Below are 19,289 nucleotides of genomic sequence, written 5' to 3'. Positions count from 1 at the left end.
ATGACAAACCTATCCAGGGGCCACAATCATGGTTTCTGTTTTACATATGAGAAAAGTGACTTTGAGGTAACTCATAATCGCCCCAAACTGAAAGGCACATGCCTGGAAGGCAGGGAACTTGGCCTGCTTATGCAGTCAGTTTTACAATCAAGGAAAATCACCGACCATGTACAATGGTGTCATCCAATATGTCAGCCATTGGCCTTGTGTAGCTATTGAGCATTTGAAATGCGACTACTCCTCCTGAGATGTTTTGTCTGTGCAAAATGCATGCCATCTTTTGAAGATAGTACAAATAAAAAAGAAACTATTGATATTGAGGATTTTGGTTACATATTGAAATGATGAAATTGGTTACATATTGAAATGATAATATTTTTGATCTCTTATATTAAATAAAATATATTCTTAAAGTTAATTTCAGCTGCTTTTCTTTTTTACTTTTAAATAGGGCTATTAGAAGATTTAAACAATTTAAAAGACCCCACTCATTCAAAATGTCAGGCATTGCATTAGATCCTGGGACATGATGGTGAATGGATATGGAAAATGAGAGCACTGATTATCTACAGACAATCTGTTAATATCACTGGGACTCTAGTTAAAGCTCCTAAGTCTGAGCACCTTATCTGGCCCTTTCTTCCTTTTTCCCCCGCCTGGACTCCATGATCCCTGTGAGGATCATACACTATATCTTCAGCTCCCACCCCTTTCTGATTTCTTGGACAAGTCCGTATTTTGTTTTCTGTGACTCATGATTCCTTTTATCTCAAATATCCAGAAAATGAAAATATGTAAAGATGTAAAAATATGTAAATATGTAAAAATTAGGTGAATGGTCTCCAGAGACTGCTTGGCAGGAGCTGTGGAGTAACTGTGAATTTGCAGATCCTTACTGGGGTGACACAAATGGAGTTTGCACAGTATTTCTACTGAATGTCACTGGTACAGAGAATGAATTCAAGAGGAGAAAGCATTAGGAAATGTTATCTAAAGCCTGGTTGAATAATGACTGATTGATTCACCCACTTATTCAAAATGTCAGGCATTGCATTAGATCCTGGGATATGATGGTGAATGGATATGGCAAATGAGAGCACTGCTCTCATTGATCTCTTATCTTTGGCAGGAAAACAGATCATAATTAAGCAAGACAATTAACAAACACAATAGAGTTATAATCATGTGCAATCATTATAAGAATATCCCGTAGGAGGTAACATTTATACTGATAACTGAAGGGTATGAAGGAGTCAGTCATGTGAAACACTGAACACTCCAACCAGAAGGAACAGTCATGGAAAGGTCTTGGGGCTGTCACTGGAAGCCTGTCACTGGAAGAATGTGCACAAGGAAAATAGCATCTTGAAATGTGGCTGAAGACTTTGGAAGACAGCACCTGTGTCAGTCCTCATGAGCCAAAGAATTGGGAGTTTATTCTAGGTGCTGGGGACAGCCATGGATGGATTTGAAGCCAGGTTATGCTTTAAAGCAATTTACTTAACTTCATATTGCATGATCCCTTTTACTTCAGACATCCAGAAAATCTATAAAGATTAAAAGTAGATGAGTGGTCTCCAGGGACTGCTTGGCAGGAGCTGTGGAGTAACTGAATGTGTGGACTCTTACTGGGGTGACACAAATGGTCAAATAGTAGAATTTGGTGGTGGTTGCGTGACTTGGTATATTTACTAAAAACTGTTGGATTTCACACTTGAAATGGGTGAATTTAATAATATGTCAACTCTGCCTCACCAAACTGGTTTAAAAATAGATCCCTGTGGCTGACATAAGGGAAACTGATTCAGGGAAGCAAGAGTGGCAGGTTAGCAGGCAATTCCTGTAGCCCAGACAAGCTTGATGAATCTTGAGCTCAGATCCTAGAGATAAAATGAACTTGGCTATGTGGTTTCCTCTAAGCCAGGGATTGTTACTTTTTCTATAAAGGACCAGATTGCAAATATTTTAGGTATTGCAGGTCACCATCTCTGTCACAGCTAACTCAGCTCTGGGCTGCAGTGAGGGAGGCATCAATGAATGACCATACAATGTTCCAATGGAAGTTTGCCGAAGAACACTGAAATTCATCTCGCCATTTTTACATGTCAACAAAATATTCTTCATCTTTTTTCCCATCCATTTGAAGCTATAAAGTTCTCCTGAGCTTAGGGTTCTCTTCACATAGGTAGCCGGCATGGTGCTCCTGCTCCCGGCTCCTGCCAGCCCAATCCAGCTCAGCAGCCCCAGCTGCTTCAGAAGATTCCCGCTGGCTGTGTGCCAGGTGATGCTGAGCCCACAGACCTTCGTGACAGGAAGGGAGAGTCACCACCTGCTACCTCCCGTGTGGCTCCTTCAATGTGGTCATTACAGTTGGGAAAGCTTTCCCAGCCCTTGCTGAATCACAGCATTGTCAGACCCTTCCTGGATTCTATTCAGCTTATCATGGGCATTTTTCTCCAATGGAGCTGATCCCCTTTCACTGCCCAGAGTTTTGGGTAGGATTATTGCTGCTTTTTCCCCCCTTTTTTGCAAAGGATTTAAAGCAAAGTTATCAAGCCTCTCCCCACCCCCTGTATCTTTCACTAAGAACTCATATAAATCCCAAGGCACAGACCTAGCAGTTAATCTTTCAGGCTGTTTAAGTTCTTTGAAGTCACTCGTCCTGCTCAGCAGACAGGTAAGTCCTATACTGTAGATATTTTAAGCCTCCTTAGCTAAAGCCAGCTAAGAAATGCATCTGCTCTAATTCCTGAGCTGGGCTCCGGATGCTGAGTGATACGAGCGGTTTCCATCAACCAGTTATCTGCACCGGGCTAAGACTCCATCCCTTGATGGCTGTCGGTTGTTTTCCATTTTTCTTCTTAAGCTATCGATTAGGATCTTAATGCAGTCGTCAGCCAGGAGGAGGACTTGTCCTCACATCTGTGATAGAGGAAACATGATCTTTAATTCAAAGAATTGGAATGAGAACAAAAGAATCCCCTAAAGCATGGCTGGCAGCAAGGCAGCCGCTAAAAAGTTGCTCTCTGAGTCAGTGGTCCGCCCACCGAGGACCTGGAGGTAAACAGACAAGTTCCAAGCCTGGCTCTCCTAGCTGCACTTCCTGCCACCAACTCTCAGCTGAGCCTTGGTTTCCTCAAACTAAAAACTAAAGATGATAGCTGGTATTGAGTAGGTTGCTTAAGGACCCAGAGGCTACCACAGGGTCACCACTGGGACACTCCCATGGACAGTCAACGAGTGTTAGATGCCTCCCTTGTTTTTCTTCCTTGAATCTTTTTTGAAGGCAGACACTCACTCTTCAGTGTTCTCTGGGTGACAGCTTGAAATTAAAACCCAGAACTGTCCAACCAGCTTAGTGATCTCAGGCCACTCTCTAGAATCCCCAAGCCTCTGGTTCCACCTCAAGGAGAGGGAGCTGATACTGACGTGGAAGGGTGCTATGGCTGCCTTCAGGATGTATCATCCAGACCTTCCAGCACTCAAGGAGGCCACCCGCACCGGGAGGTGCTTCAGCATGCGCTTCACCGTGTTCATGTTGCGCATTGTGATTATTCTGTATCTAACTGGGTGACTTTCAGCTGTAAAGACACTGGGAAAGGCAGATTTGCTGGTCCAGCTGAACAGAGTAGTTGACTTGTGGTCCTTGTTACCTGGAAGTAACTCAATGTTCCATTGAGACTTGAGAGGTGTTGTCCCTAGCACCCTCATTCCCAGCCACAGGGCTGTTACTGATAGAACACAGACATGTCCATGTCCTAGACTAATTTCACAAGACTCAAGGGCAGATTCTTGGATCCTCAGTCTCAGTGACACTTCTTAGCCCTTCACCTGGGAATGTGACTGGTTTCTAACCCTCTGCCCACCACAATGCTTGGAAGTAATCAATTTTGTTTGTTTCAACAATGGATCCTTTAGCGACACTCTAGGATATTTTGCAGGTGGGAGAGTAGAACTGAATCAGCTGGAAAGTGACACTGTCTTCAGAATCCGAGACCAAGTTCAAATCCCAGTTCTCCCATTTGGAGCCATGTGGCCTTTGGCTGGAGGGGCTCCACTCTGATCCTCAGATCTTTCTCTTGTGTAACAGATTAATCGACATCTCTCTGGCGCAGCATACTTGGCAGGGTAAAACAATAAAGATCTTGTCCCCAGAGTGGAGGCTCAATAAATTGTACTATTGGGGAGGAAAAAAAAAAAACAACAATAACAACAAAATTTTCTCTATTCTTTTAGATTTAGTGGCTCGGGCCTTGCAAATTGAACTGAGAAAAAGATAAACTAACAGGAATAAAAGGTTTATTTCATGTGCTTAGGGCAGGCCTCACAGAGATCAGATGAAAATCCCAAAAAAAACACCCAGAGGCTTATATACCATTTCAATGAGAGATCAGTAAAATGGGGAGAAGAGACAAGTCAAAGAAAAAACATTTCAAGCCTCTGGAGGTGGTAGATTGTGGGGAGGAAAATGCTGGGGACACTAATGGAAGAGAAGGGTTATTTTAGTGACCTGCTCGTGCAGGGCCTGCTTAGCGCCAATTTCCCATCTTCTTCATGGCTATGAGACTCTCCTGGGAAAGAGGATTTAAATTGTCCGTGTTTCTTATAAATTTATGCACATAGTCAGAGAGGGAGAGCTTTGGGGAAGCATCTTTATGTTCAATTCTCAATGACCTTCAGCTCCAAATAATCCATGTGCTAAAGCAGTTTGTTTGGGGGTGGCTTATTCTGATCCCCTCCAGTACACTGCTCTTGTCCCATGGTTACATGGCTCACTTCTCTGCAGGTGACCCTGAAGAAGCCATGATTTGCAAAAAATTATCCAATAATAACCATGAGGAATGCAGGAAAATAAAGATAACTCTGTTTCAGGGCAATTTTTTGGACAGCTGGCTAGTCTTTGTAATATATGACTTTGAGGGTTGTCATTCCATTCCACGGGGACATCACCTTGCCTACTGGAGTACTGACATGTTTGACTGAGCACCATCACTTTGGATGATTTGTTGAACAGCTATGCAGCACCTGCCCTGCGCCAGACACTTCCCAGTGCATTTTATACATAACAAGTGCTTCGTCCTCGTGTCAGCCTGGAGTGAGGGAAATGAGGCACAGAGAGTCTTAGTAACCTGGACAGCTAGCGGGTGGCTGAGTCAGGAAGGAGACCTAGCCATTCTGACTCCTGGGTCCATGTGGCAGCAACTACCCCAAGCCCTCCCATCGTGTTCTGAGTGGGTCAAGGTCCAGCGTGGCCCAGATCACAGTGACCAACCCAGGAAGCAAATTAAGTCTGTCCAACCTTAAGCCCGGGCTCCTCCTGGTGCCCCAGCCTGTCCCTCCAGGCTTGCCAGGAGAGGCTGGGGAGGCTGAATGATCTCGCTGTCACCACAGAGTGATGCCCAGCTGGTCAACTTGGGTAAGCAGTGAAGTTCCTTAACAAAACCCCCTGAATCTCCAAACCAGGCTCGTTTCAAATACCAAACAAGACATACTAAAATATTTTTTTAATCTCAAATTTATATATAAATATATATTTATTTATATTTATATTTATATTTCCTGTGTATCCCCTGTTTCTCTTTGCTACATCCACCAGCCTCGTTCCACATAGTGATGTGGCCAAGGGCACACAGAAAGCCGAAAGTGAAGGGAGGGGGTTTTCTTTCCACATGAACAAAACCATCAGGAATTTCAGTCTTAAAGTAATAGATGTTAGCATATTCACGCTTAGTAAGTGGAAGAAAAAGGTAACAATGAAGCAAGCAATGAGTCAAAAAGGAAAAGAAATTTGTATCTAAATATAGTTATCATATAGATTATGTAAATCTATAGTATATTTATGAGAAAATATGACGTCTAGATATGCAATCTCTATATGAAATCTAAATGTAGATTTATATAGCTATTTTGCTAGACAGCCACTCTTTCTACTGTAAGTTTGTGTCTGCTGTGATCCTGAGCTCCAGCACAGACGCAGAAGAGGAAGAGGAAAAAGAGAAAAGATAACAAGATAGGAATTCAGATTCCCACGTAGCTACCACATCCCAGAGCCTGCACTGGGCACTGTATTTCACCATCTCACTCAGGAAACACAGAGAGAGCCGTGACTGTCCATTCTGTGAGTGACACTCAGAGAGGCCGGTGGGCAAAGCTTCCCCAGCAGCAGAGGCACTAGGAAGAGTCTTCACCTAGTTCTCCACATTTCCTGGCCTTCACAGCCACAGCCCTTTGCTGAGGAGAGTGCTGAGTCTTGGCCTCCCCAGCCTCTTCCCTTCTCCCTCTCTCTCCCTTTGGAGGTCTTAGCACAGGTGGCCTCCAGTGTGAATGAGCTGGCCATGTGTCTATTTCCTCCCAGTGGCTTACAGCTTGAGGAGAAAGGCATGACTAACCCATCCCTCTGTTGCAGCCTGGGCCTGATGCCTGGTGTGATGTTCTCAATACGACCCTCGAAATCTGTGTGTGAGGAACTTGATCCCAGGTGCTTCAGTGTTGGGGTGGAGCAGGGATAAGAGAACTCCAAAAAGAACTCCAAGAAACCCCAGCCTTTTGATTCTTTGTAAGGTCTGTCTTTGTTTAGAGTGGCACTTAGAAGAAACACCAGTCAGGCACCTACCAAGAATAAAAAAGCAATTAAAATGTTTTCTGGGAAATCTCCAGAAAACTCCACAGGAATTTTTCATTCCTAATGTAAGCAAAACCTTTCAAAATGCAATTTTCCACGAAGAGGGAGAACCACCAACTAGGCCCCCCCCACCCCAGCCTGTGCCCAGTGAGTCCATGCTCACTATCAAATTGTTTTTAGTCAAGTGTGGATTATATACAAGAAATCAGTTTTGTTGTTGAATTAAGCTGAGACAATAATGGGGTGAATATTGTTATCTCAACTTAACCCAACCTATACTAACTACTTCAAAGCCTTTTTCAGATTGTTATTCTAATGACTCCCCATGTGCTGATCTCAAAGTACTTTCTGCATCCATGTTTTTAATATTCAACCCTATTCCCTCTAAGTGCCAACTTGTCTGCTTCCAGTGGCCAGAGGATCACAACATGCCAAGCTTCCTGCTGCATGGGCCCCCACTAAGGCTGTGCATGGGACTTGTCTGTGTCCTGTCCCTTGGGAACACAGGTAGGTCTGGTCAGTTCCATAAGTATCTGCTCTATATAGGAAATTTGGGTATTCATTGTGCTTTGAGAATCTCAGCAGCCAATGTTTCAACCCTAACCCTAAATGAATCTGATCAAAATGGCCACTGTAAGTCCATTTTGGTTTTTATGTTTTGTTTCCTCCGCCCATTTCTCTCCTTCACTCCCCAAACATCACTCAATGACGCCCTACTTCAGGGGACTGTCCTGAGCCCCAGGTGCTCCACAGGCCCTTCTTTTCTTACCTTTACCCATTCCTACAAATCCCCGCCTCTTTTTTCCCACGGTCTCCATCACCTTGGCCTTCTGTCAGTTCTTCAAAGTGATGTGCCCACTGCAGGCCTTTGGCTATGCTACCCTGCCCATGGAAGGCCCTCTCGGCCAGCTAAATCCTACCTGAACACGACTCATCCTTCAAGTCAAGGCTTAATACCCCATCCCCAACACACACACACACACACACACACACACACACACACACACACAGGAAGGCCTCCGGGTCACTGACATGAGATCAGGCTCCTGCTGTCCCCACTCACAGTCCACACTCACAACACTGAGCAGACCCTGGGGCTCGATGGTGTCATCAAGTTCTAGTGTTCTAAGAGTTCGTCACTAAGTATTTGATGGCTAATGATTGGATGAATGAGCAGACTACATGTGGGATTTTAAGCAAATCACAATTTTCTCATCTATAAAATGGGAAATTCAATTTAAATTCTCTCTGATGTTACCTCTGGGTAATAATTTCTCTCATGAAACATTTTTTACTTTAGTGTCTGGCATTAAGGGAGAATCCAAGAAAGAAAACGGAATGACCTTCCTACCTATGAAAGAAAAGGGAATGACCTTCCTACCTATAACAGGTAAATGGGCAGGGTCTCCTCCTGCGCTCACCATTCTTGGGCAAATTCTATGACCCTCTGTGCCTCCCTTCTCTCTCCATGGCCGGAGACTGAGTCTGCAGCTAACCCTCTGACAGTCACCGTCATCATTCCCATGGGCGGCAGCTGACCTTATGGCTTGTTGGATACTTGGATTCTCTCACAATCTTATTAAATCACAAAGACCAATCCGACATTCCACCAGCGACAGAGGGTTTTATAATGGGAAGTATTGTCATTGGCCATCATCACCTTCGTAATAGTTTCATCTCTCTTTGCCTTTTCTTTGTGATGGTATGAAATTGGCCATGCAGACATGACGAATACCTGGCACTGTACGGAACAGAGTCAGTGAGCAATGCTCTCTTCCTATTTTTTCTTATTTTGACACAGAGTGTCTCTAAGTTGACAGGCTGACCCTGAACTTCTGATCCTCCTGTCTCAGCATCCAGACTTACTGGGGTTACAGGCGTGAGCCACCAAGCCTGACCTAAATTTTTGATAAATAAGCAAATAATTTTACATGCTTTTTTTGTGGGAGAGTCATGAAAGTTACTTTTAATTTTCTAAATTTTTATCTTTAATTAGTTAGAACACTCACATAATTCAATTACACAAGGTACAAAGGTATATAAAGATAAGACGCTTCCCCAGCCCACTCCTCCCCTTTCCCTAAGGATGCCAGAGGCACCAATATGTGAACAAGCAGGATCATTTTTCATGAATGTTAACCCTATTGAACTTCCAATTTTTTCTTCCTCAAATGAGAACACAGTTCCTGTTCTGTAGGTAATCATAAAGGATGAGAGGTGATAAAATACTCAGTGTGAAGAAGCATGAGATGTGTCAGGTACCTTCCGTTGTAAAGATACCACTGTCTGCTTGTGTTTTGGAGGTGCTGGGGATGGAGCCCAAGGTCTCCCACATGCTAACCAAGCACTCCACCACTGAGCTACCCATTACCCAAGGTTACTTTTTTATCCAAAAATAGAATCGAATAATGAATTTATATAATATATCCAGAAATTTATTTGAAAAATGCTTCTGTATAACATCTTATTCCATAATTTATGCTTCAGGGGTATTTAGTTCACACTTCAAATAGTGTTACTAAAATCCACCCAAGGATTTGCAGTTAGAAAAAGGAGTGCTAGGCATAATTTTCTTAAGTAAAAGGAGTCTATTCAAGAATTATGGCCAGAAAATATAATAATTATGGCATAATTTTAATTTAATATTTATTTTTCATATGCATAGTCCATAAGTATGAATTCAAGAAGATGGGATGGACTCCTTGAAGCCATTCCATTTATTTCTGAGAGATTATTTTGCAGGAATCATGTATGCTTTATTAGATTCTATTAAATCTAAAATTATTACTATCAAATCAGTGAGAATACACCTAAATTTATGGAAGTAAAAACAATGTGAGTAGATTTATTTACTTAAAATAGCAAACTAATGATAAAAGAGAAAGAGAGAAAGAGAGAGAGAATGAATTATGGTCAGAAAGACTGAACCAGGCTGACCATGGTGGCAGAAAGGTGTGGGCATCATGCCAGGCAGCAGCCCTCAGCAGCCCTGTACCCTGCACAGAGGCTACTGCTGCTGGGTGAGTAGCCAGCAGGTCTGGGGGTGGCCCCCCAGATCTCAGGGGCTGCTCCAGGGCAGACTGTGCAGGTACAGTGCTACTCAGAGCACCTGAGGAGACAGAGCTGGACTCTTCCAAGCCAGTGAACAAGTCATTTGACAACTTGACCTGCTTAATAATTTATGTTTGTCTCAAAGTTCCTTTTGTTGTAACATAGCCCCTCTATCTCTGGCAGCCACGTTATGAGAAAGGGAATTCATAGCCTCCATGTGTCTCTAACCCCAGAATATCTGGTATTTAACCAAAAAAACTTTGATAACTGTTAAAAAGCCACAATGGTGTAAGCAGGCAAAAGTTAACCTGACCTCAGCTTCAGTGGGATACTTGAAAAGCAGGAGGGCACAGGCTACCTAGCCATCGGTGGATGGATGGATAAGAACTTATGGCCTGTGGAATGGAATGTGATTCAATTTTGAGAGAAGAAAATTCTTCCTTTTGCAACAACACAGATGAATTCTGAGGACACAGTGTTCCATGGAATAAGCCAGTCACAGCAGGGCACTTACAAGAGGACTCTGGAAGAGGGAGGCTCACGGGCCCAGAGAGGAGAAAGGCGGTCACAGGGAATGGAGGAGGAAGGACGCAGAGTTTGTCGTTCAACACGTATAAAGTTTCAGATCTACAAGATGAAGAAGTTCTAGAGCTCTGCCGTACAACACAGTGCCTATGGCTAACGATACCATACTGTGCCTGAAAAATGTGGTTGGGGGTACACTTCATATTATTTGTTCTTATCACACTAAAATGAAATTTAAATTAAAAAGCAGGTGGAAGCAGCACGGACAAGCAGAGGGTTTTATCTTAGCCTCTGGCTGGCTGTGGTCTTAACTTTTATGCATCTCAATTGTCTCCTCCTTCAGATGGATAAATTACATGAAGCTGCACTTCCAGGATACTATTTTCCTGATAAAAATTTTTATTTCAGTGTCTGGAAACAGAGGCATTAATAAGGAGAAAGATGGGGCTCTCCCAGGAGCAACAGGTAACTAGGCTAACCCTGGCTTCTCTGGAGCACTGGGTACCTCTCTCAGACTCTCTGGGCCTTTGGTTCTTCCATCTATAAAATGGACATAAATCACCCTCTCCATCTAAATGTACGTGGAAAATAAGCATCAACTTTTTATTTTTTAGTTGTAGTTGGACACACTACCTTTATTTATTTATTTTTATGTGGTGCTGAGGATCCAACTTGGGGCCTTGAATGCTCTGCTGCTGAGCCACAACTGCAGCCCAGCATTAACGTTTAATTATGGCTGCAGCAAGGACAGTAGCAGATATAGTGTGGCAGTAACTCCTCTAATGCAAGCTAACTGATCCTCCAGGTCAGTCATTTCCTCAGGAGGCCTTCTCCATCCCCAGCTCAGTGAGCTCAGAAGAGTGCTGAGAGCACCTTCTGTTCCCTGTATTGACATCTCTCACCTGTCATTACAGGTGAATCTCCTGCTGCCCAAGCCACAGGCAGGAAGCTTCCTGGAGCTAGAGACGTTTATTTCCAGTTTACCTCATTATACCCAACACCTAGCATCTTGCTAGGCCCTCCATGAGTATCTGTTGAATAAATGAATGAATGTTTTTGACATTTCAAAATTTCCTTTGATATCTTCTTGGACATCACAAACTTTGCCAAGTAGACAAGCAACCTGATGCTTTGGAGGGACCTCTTCTCTGCAGTTCTAGGAAGTCGATTCTAAGCCCTTTGTTACCATTGCTCAGTTGGCACAGTGAAGGCAAGTTCTTGCTGTGCTCAGTTTCCTGACCCAGTTAAGGAGTTGGGTAGATTAGACTCTCTGTATTGTAATCATCTTTTATATTTATTAAGATGTAGATTTGCAGGCCACACCCATCCCTGGGAAATTAAGATTTGGAGGTGAGGGTGCCTGCAAGAGGACTCTGGACCTGCCTTTCTCAGTTTCCCCCAGGGACCTTATTGTACTGCTGAGCCTGAGGGCAGCTACAGCAGGGCTCCAACTTCTCCAGCTCCCTGAGGCTGGGAATGGGGACTTGCATTTCCGTCATGAAAACTTTTTCCTTCCTAGTGTCTGTCCTTAGAAGAGAAGAGAGAAAGGAAAAGGGGGTGGCGTTTCTTGCTAACACCGGTGAGTCTCCCCACTACCACTTCACACAGATATGGGCTGCTGCAAATTCTACCACCTCTCTGAACCCCCCCCCCCCACAGTAGGGGTAGCAGCATCTCTAATTGTTAATTGTTAATTGTTCCTTTGAGCATTTAGTATAATTTGAAGACAAAGCTTGCAGCAATATTAAGAGGAGCATGGAGCACCGTGGCTGCCAGGTCCACTCAGTTTCAAGCAACACTTGGGAGAGGAGGGGTTTCCCCTGGCAGTGTCTGTCCATGTGGCTGCACACATTGATACCTGGGGGTTTTCCTTTTTCATACTGATGACCTATGAAACCTGGAGCTCTGAGAAGGGAGTCCAAGCATCACAATCATGGACTTTGAAACCAAATCGTCTCCGGTGGTGTCAGTGGCCCATCAGGATTTATACCTCTCTTTCACACAGAGCACTTATTTCCAAATTCAGAGCCACCTAGACCTCATGTGATATCCTTTGGGCTTCCCGTTGCAGGTGACAAGTGTCCCACCAACCCCGAGCCCCTCCAAGGCAGAAGTGAAACAATCCTGAGGGTCTGGGGGCTTCATTTGGTCACCATGTTGGTCACCATGTATGTGGTTGACTGCTGCCTCTTTAGTTCCTGGTATAAACCTCCCCTTGTCTTCAAGCCCCCTGTGCCTGGCACTGGGCACGTGTGCAGCCCCCAGCCAGAGTGAAAGTTCATCTGCCTGCCCTTTAGAAAGGAGAGGCTGCCTCTGTGGAGGACAGCCGGCGGGCAGCCTTGCCTTTTCACCTCTTCCAGAGGTCCCTGCAAGGTCTGTGGATCTGTCGGCGCTGAACCTGACGGAGCTCGTGAACGAGATGCTGAGCAGAGCTTTAAAAGGTAAGGACTGCTGTCCACACCCTCTACACCTCTCTTCTGGACCCGTCTGCCACCTGGGCCAAATACACCCCTCTACTGCGCCTCGGCCTCTCCATGCTAGGGGTGGGGAGAATACAGTGTGCTGTCTAACCCACAAGGAGACTGAAAATACCAGTGAGAGGTAGGAGTCTGCCAGCATTCTGAAAGCAAACTACACCCCAGACACACTGTATGGGCAGGAGTCATAAACAGAACTCTTATAGCCATGAAATAGCAAAAATTATCCATTAGATAAGTTAGTATGGTCCAGAATTTCTCTCCTTAAAGCATAATGAGTCCTACTGAGTGCGTATAATACCATTGCAATCAACTTCCTTTCTATGTTCTTTTAGATAGTATATACTTAATAAATGGGAATATATGAATCTACTATTATAAGAATTAGGAAGTAGATTAGGACTATTATACTATTATAAGAATTAGAAGTAGGACCTGCTAAAATGAAGCAAAGCATGAAAGCAAAGCCCAGTCTTTACTTCATTATCTATATTACACTTCATTCAATAAATATTTGTGAAGCACCTGTCATGTACCAGGTGCTCCCTATTCTAAGTATCGGTGGCAAAACAGTGAACAAATCCAGCGAAGATCCCTGTCCTGAAGGACTCATATTCCGGGAGGTGAAGAGGTAAAGTAAGCAGCGACCATGACAAGCAGAGAATGAGAAGCCCTGCAGGGCCAGAGAGCTGAAGAGCCTCATTCAAATACTGAGGTCTGTGTTCATGGCATTCCCTAGGATGGTGCAGTGCACACACTACACAACTGTATGCGGTGGCTTTATGCCTGTCCACTTAGTCATTTACTTATCCAACGTTATTTGAGGGCTTATTCCATTCCCATCTCAATGTATGAAGCTCTAGCCGCAAAGATATGGCCCGCCCTCATGCTGCTCACATCAGAGCTGCCATCGATAGAGCTGCCTGGGGACATGTACGATAGCAGGGAGTGATGGATCATCGTGCCAACTCTGGAGAGACTGAAGCAGCAGACAGCAGGACAGGCTGCACTCCGGAGCTCCTGTTAACCCCATCCTGTCCCCTGCAAGGCCCTGCACCAGGCTCTGCAGAATGTTGCAGAATCAAAAGCTGTGACTGGCACCTTCAGGAGCTCAGCCTCTTCAATGCCTAATCTAACCCGCATAGCCCACGAGAAGGTGCCCCCTCTCCCATTTCACAGACACAGAAACCCAGGCACACTCCTGCCATTCAGACTGGAATTCAGGTCAGTTTAACCCAAGCCCATGAGCTCACCCAAGGTTTTCCAAACTTGCTGCATGATCAGAAACACCTGGAGGATCTATTAAATATGTGGCTCCCAGACCCTTAGCCTGGAGATTCTGGTTCATTTAGTCTTAGCTGTGACTCTGAAAGTACATTTTTAGCACATGCCTTTGGTAATTCTTACCATCAGAAAACCTTGAGGAACTGAGTGCCTGCGTATTCAGACTCTATTGCAGAACCCATATCCCAAGGAGCTCACAGAACACGGTCAGGGCTTCCCACCTAGTGTATGGAATCAGGCCCAGGAACTGAGGCAGAATGGGCCTCAGTTTTACTGTCCCCGCCACTACCCTGGTGGGTCACAGTCACCAATAAAAGTTTACTTCAGGCACTTGTTAACATTCAGAATCCTGGGCACACCCACCTCCCTAGTCTTCCAGAACTGTGGCAGCACAAATTTCTGCTGTTCAAAGCCACCAAGTTTGTGGGAATTGGTGACAGCAGCCTCAGGGAACTATGCTTGGGATTCCTACTCAAAGAGTCACCATGGCTTCAGAAAGACAGCAGAGCCAGGGGAAGGCGGGCAGCAGCGGGTCGTTTGGTCTTTGTTGTTTTATTATTTGTGTTCACTTTCATCATTGGCTTATTATGCATTAGTTTTACTGTCTATTTGCTCGAGTATAGTGTTTATATACTATTATGTTCTGTGTTTTCATCTCCACCTCTGGACAGATAGCAAGAAGTTCTTCTCCTTGCTGAGCATCACCTCCTACAGCTCCTTCGCCTTCCACAAGTTTTCAGTGGCCATTTACAACAGTGAGTGCCTCTGGCCCTTCCCTGTGGTGCTCCCAGTGGGGAAGGCCAGCCGGTGTCAGACCACTGTGTGATGGCTTCTCTTCACAGTTTCTAACCTGAAGACAGTGGACCCGGCCAGATTCCCCACAAGGTACTGCTACTGCTTAAACAACCGCACCAACGACTTATCAGGTGGGTGGAGCCGGCTGCAAGACTCACCGTATTTCCAGTTTCTCTTGTGCCCTTTTAAACATGTCCCCCGCCCTTTGTTGGAAAATACAGTGAGATCTTTTGTGTTTAAATATATTCACATTCATTGTCCCAGAAAGTTTCTTGCTTGGTTTTACTGTAGAGGAATGGCTGTGTGTGCACAAAGGGGCAAAGACAAGGTTCACACAGCACCATCAGGGAACAGCGTGACCATCTGTCATTAGGAAGATGGGCTATGTGTGATCAAGCTTTGGAAAACAGCCACAGACAACCCACAGATGAGTGGGTGTGGCCAGATGTTTCCTCTGCATCGAAAAATGTCCCAGAAACTTTGAGTTAGAAAAAGAAGGTCACAGGGGCTGGGAACGTAGTTCCCTGGTAGGGCACTTGCCTTGCCTATGTGAAGCCCTGTTTGCTCCCTGGCACTGCAAGAAACAAAAAGAAGAGAAAAGGGAAAAAATTACAAAGTGACACATAGAATACAGCATTATTGATGAAAACATTGTATGTATCTGGACACCATTTCAGCAATTTCTGGAGTCTGTAGTTTGGAGTAGAGACTGCTATTAAATGGAGACTTGTTTTATCTTGATTTTTTTTCATTAAGAGTGTATCCATGATCCTTATATTTACAGAATTTTGAAAAATAGAAGTAAAATTATTCCCACTACTTCATGCATTCAACAAATTCTTTATTGAGCACATACTATGACCCAAGCACTTTTGCAGGTGTTCAGGACCCCAAAGTAGACCCATCCCTGCTCTCCAGAGCTAAGAGGCGGGGACAGAGAGTAAGTGAATAATTTGGAAATGCACAGGACTGACTGCCTGACCATGAGGACAAAGAAGCAGAGGAAGGGCAAGAGAGCCATGGGGCAGAGCTGCTGCTGTGTGCAGGGTAGCAGGAGAATCTCCAAGGAAACAAGGGCCGATGTTCAGGTGGTGGAGGGCAAAGGTCCAGTGTGTCTGGAGCAGGTGATCCAGGTCAAGAGTCATGGGGAATGAACTCAATAGGCGAGGGTGGGGTGCAGAGGATGCTGCAGGTCACGTGGGAGTTTATAGCCTGCTCAAGGATTTCCAAGTTTCCCTCTGAATAAAAAGGAAGCTGTAGTCTTGAACAGAGAAGCAGCAAGGTGGGAACGGCACCATAAGGGATCCATCTGCTGAAGAAGAGATGGTGAAGGAATCGAGGACAGAAAGCTGCTAAAACCTTCTCTCCTTTCCCATTTAACTGAATATAAAATGCTTTCCATGGAACGACAAACTCTGGCAGGCATTAGCACTGGCTGTGCGATCTGTGCATTTCCTTAGCGGTGTTTGGACTTTTGGGTAGATTTTAGATTGGTCCCAATATAAACCATCCTGCCCTGAACATCTTTGTGTATAAAGTTTCTCCCTGTTTCAGATTATTTTAGGAACGTAGACTCCCCAAAGTGGAATTTCTAAACCAACACTGAAAGTTTTAAAGATAATAATTATTAAGATTTACTATAATATCAGCACTATGTGCCAGACCCTGCACAGAGTACTTAATATGTCTTATTAAACTCACCTTGCAAATTTCAAGAAACTACATAGAATAATGGGTTTCATTGTGGCATATTGGTACCTGCAAATGACATCCTTTGATGATATCCACCCCCATCACCTACCCTACCCTGATACAGAAACTCAGTCCGTGTCTCCATTGCTGATCCAATAGTGAGGACAAGGTTTGGGAAAAAGGAAAAAGTTCAGTGATTTGCTAACAAAGGAGAAACATTGGGCACTCCTGTCCCAGAGGCTGTGATTCTAATTGTCAGGACACCCTGGGGCTTTTAAAAGAGGAAGACAAGGGCCTGGGTCCACACCTTATCAGCAGATATAATTAATCAGTGTCCATCAGGTGTCCACGGGGGAGCCCTTGCTCCAGGGCCCGGGATGGGGGCTTCTTTACTCTTGTGGGCAGGGACACTCTTCCATGCAGTGGGGGACATGACAGATGAACCTGGATGGACAAGTGTTAGTCTACTTTCACCCTGTTAGGGAAGGAAAGCAAAAACTGGCACGAGTTTTAAAATAAGCCTCGTGGAGCAGCAAGGTGTGTATCGGAGCCTGAAGGGACCCTGTTGTACTGTCACCCTTCCTCTTCCGTGATAGTCTTCCCAGAGATCTTATGTTTTACTTCCCTCCTGGACCCCACAGTTAGGAAAAATGTGGCACTTGCCACTCTGAGTTGTCTTATGATCTCCTGTTACATCCATTTTCCTGCAAATGATCTGGTTTCTTCTCTATGGCTGAGAACGCACCACTGAGTATATAGACACCACATTTTCTTTATCCGTTTATCCATTGATGGGCATCCATGTTCCTTCTGCAACTTGGCTGCTGTGAATTGTGTTGCAATGGCTATGGGAATGCAGTTATCTAGCGTCTGGGACTTTAATTCCTTCAGGTATGTGCCGAGGAGTAGCTGGATCATAGGATGGTTTTATTTTTAGTTTTCTGAGGAACCTCCATACTGATTTCTGTAGTAGCTGAACTAACTACACCTTGCTCCGGCAGTGTATAAGGGTCCCTTTCCCCCATGTCCTTGCCAGCATGTGCATCGTTTATTGTATCTTGATGACAGCTCTTCTGACAGTTGAGATGGCATCTCAATGTAATTTTGATATGCATTTACCCAATGGCTAAAGATGTTGAGCTTTTTTTCATATAATTATTGGCCATTTGTAGTTCTTTTTTTTTTTTTTTTTTGAGAAGTGTTTGCTTAGTTCATTTGCCTACTGATATTCATTGGGTTGTTTGTTTTGCTTAGTTTTGTTTTGTTTTTTTGGTATGAGGCTTTCTGAGATCTTTGTGTATTTTGGATGTGAGTCCGCTGTCAGAAGAAGAACTGCAGCCCATTCTGCAGGCTCTGTCTTCACTGTGTTGTGCTGTGCCAAAGTTTTTAAATCTGATGCCGCCCCATTAGTTGGTGCTTGCTGTCATTTCCTGAGCTACTGGAGCCCTGCTCTGGAAGTCATTGCCTGTGCCTACCTCTTGAAGTGCTTCTCCTGTGTTTTCTTCTAGCAGTTTCCTAGTTTGGGGTCTTATGTTTAGGTCTTCAGTCCATATATAGTTGACTTTTGTGCAGTGAGAGATAGGATTTAATTTTAGTCACCTCCACATGGATGACCAGTGTCTAACACTATTTGTTGAAGAGGCTATCTCCTTCCAATGTATGTTTTTTGCACCTTCGTCAGGATCCAGATGATTGTGGCTGCCTGGGTTTGTCCTGTGTCTTCTGTTCCATTCCACTGGTCAATGTGTCTGTTTCTGGGGCAGTGCCATGCTGCTTTTGTTACGATGGCTCTGTAGCATATTTGAAATCAGGCATTGTGATATCTCTAGCATTGCTCTTTTGGTTCAAGGTTGTTTTGAATCTTTAGGATCTAACAAAATACATTTGAAGAGGAAGAGAGTTCTTCATAATCATATCTTTCCCACCATTTCATTAGCCTTGCAATTCAAGGTTTGTGCTGGGTGAATCTTTACCCTGATGTGTGAAAGAAGGAAAGAATATTTGAAGTCACACCTGCCTAGAGACAGTTTTAGTTGTACTTCATGAACCAAAGCATACTTCCATAAACTTAAAATAATTATTTGAAAATAATTTGATTTATAGATTGCTGTCTACTGATAAAATAGCATATTGTGTTGTTGCTGTGTAAGCCACAGCAATTTCCCCAGGGTGTGAAAAGGAGCAAGGAGCCCGACACTTCTCCCCCTTGGACAGCTGCCGTGAGGACCTGTGCTTCTGGGCCAACATTGTGCCGTTGCTCAAAGCCTTTAGGGGGGATGTCTCTCTGGATAATCTTCAGATTGGATCATTTTCTTTTTAGTATTCTCAACTCTAACATAGAGCCCTCTTTGAAGGTAGATTCACATATTCTCTTTTTCCCCCCATATGAAATAGTTTAGATTTTCAACATACTATGATGTCAAGATGTCATGCAATATGGACAAACATAACCAAGAAACCAGGAATAGCTGAGAGCACAACATCCATAGGTGGTCACTATTAATATTCTGATGGACTCTTTCTAAGGCTACCTAATCTATCTGCCTAACCACCTTCCACCAGTCATCTAATATGTTTACGCATTCCAAATACCTACCCATCTATCAAGCCATTCCACCCTATATATAGGAACCCACTCTCTGCATTATTTAGAATACAGGCTGGGCTACTACAACAAATGGCCCCCAAATAGGGTGGCATAAAGAAGCAATAGAGAATTGCCTTCATGCATGACCATGTGAGTGGGCATGCCAGAGCTGCACTGTGGCCCAGGTCCTTCTAGCTTGTTGTTCTGCCTCCCAAATGTTACTGTCCTTGTCAAAGTGCAAGGTAGCTGTGGCTAC

The 19,289-nt window shown here is 44.2% G+C and overlaps 1 protein-coding gene across 1 annotated transcript in view; it reads left to right on the top strand.

Annotated features, from left to right (window-relative positions):
• Positions 1-7,050: 7,050 nt before the first annotated feature.
• The window catches only part of HHLA1 (HHLA1 neighbor of OC90), a gene marked incomplete at its 5' end in the record, with an annotated part of 38,271 nt that continues 26,032 nt past the window's right edge, over positions 7,051-19,289 (top strand). The window contains 6 exons of the mRNA XM_081266374.1: positions 7,051-7,129; positions 7,923-8,012; positions 11,718-11,777; positions 12,559-12,639; positions 14,631-14,714; positions 14,802-14,885. Coding sequence (XP_081122500.1) covers positions 7,051-7,129; positions 7,923-8,012; positions 11,718-11,777; positions 12,559-12,639; positions 14,631-14,714; positions 14,802-14,885 — 478 coding nt within the window. The remainder of the gene's footprint in view (positions 7,130-7,922; positions 8,013-11,717; positions 11,778-12,558; positions 12,640-14,630; positions 14,715-14,801; positions 14,886-19,289) is intronic.

The sequence above is a fragment of the Spermophilus citellus genome (genome assembly GCF_964194105.1).
Source record: "Spermophilus citellus genome assembly, chromosome: 14".
Lineage (NCBI taxonomy): Eukaryota > Metazoa > Chordata > Mammalia > Rodentia > Sciuridae > Spermophilus > Spermophilus citellus.
This window is presented reverse-complemented; position numbering and strand designations above follow the sequence as displayed.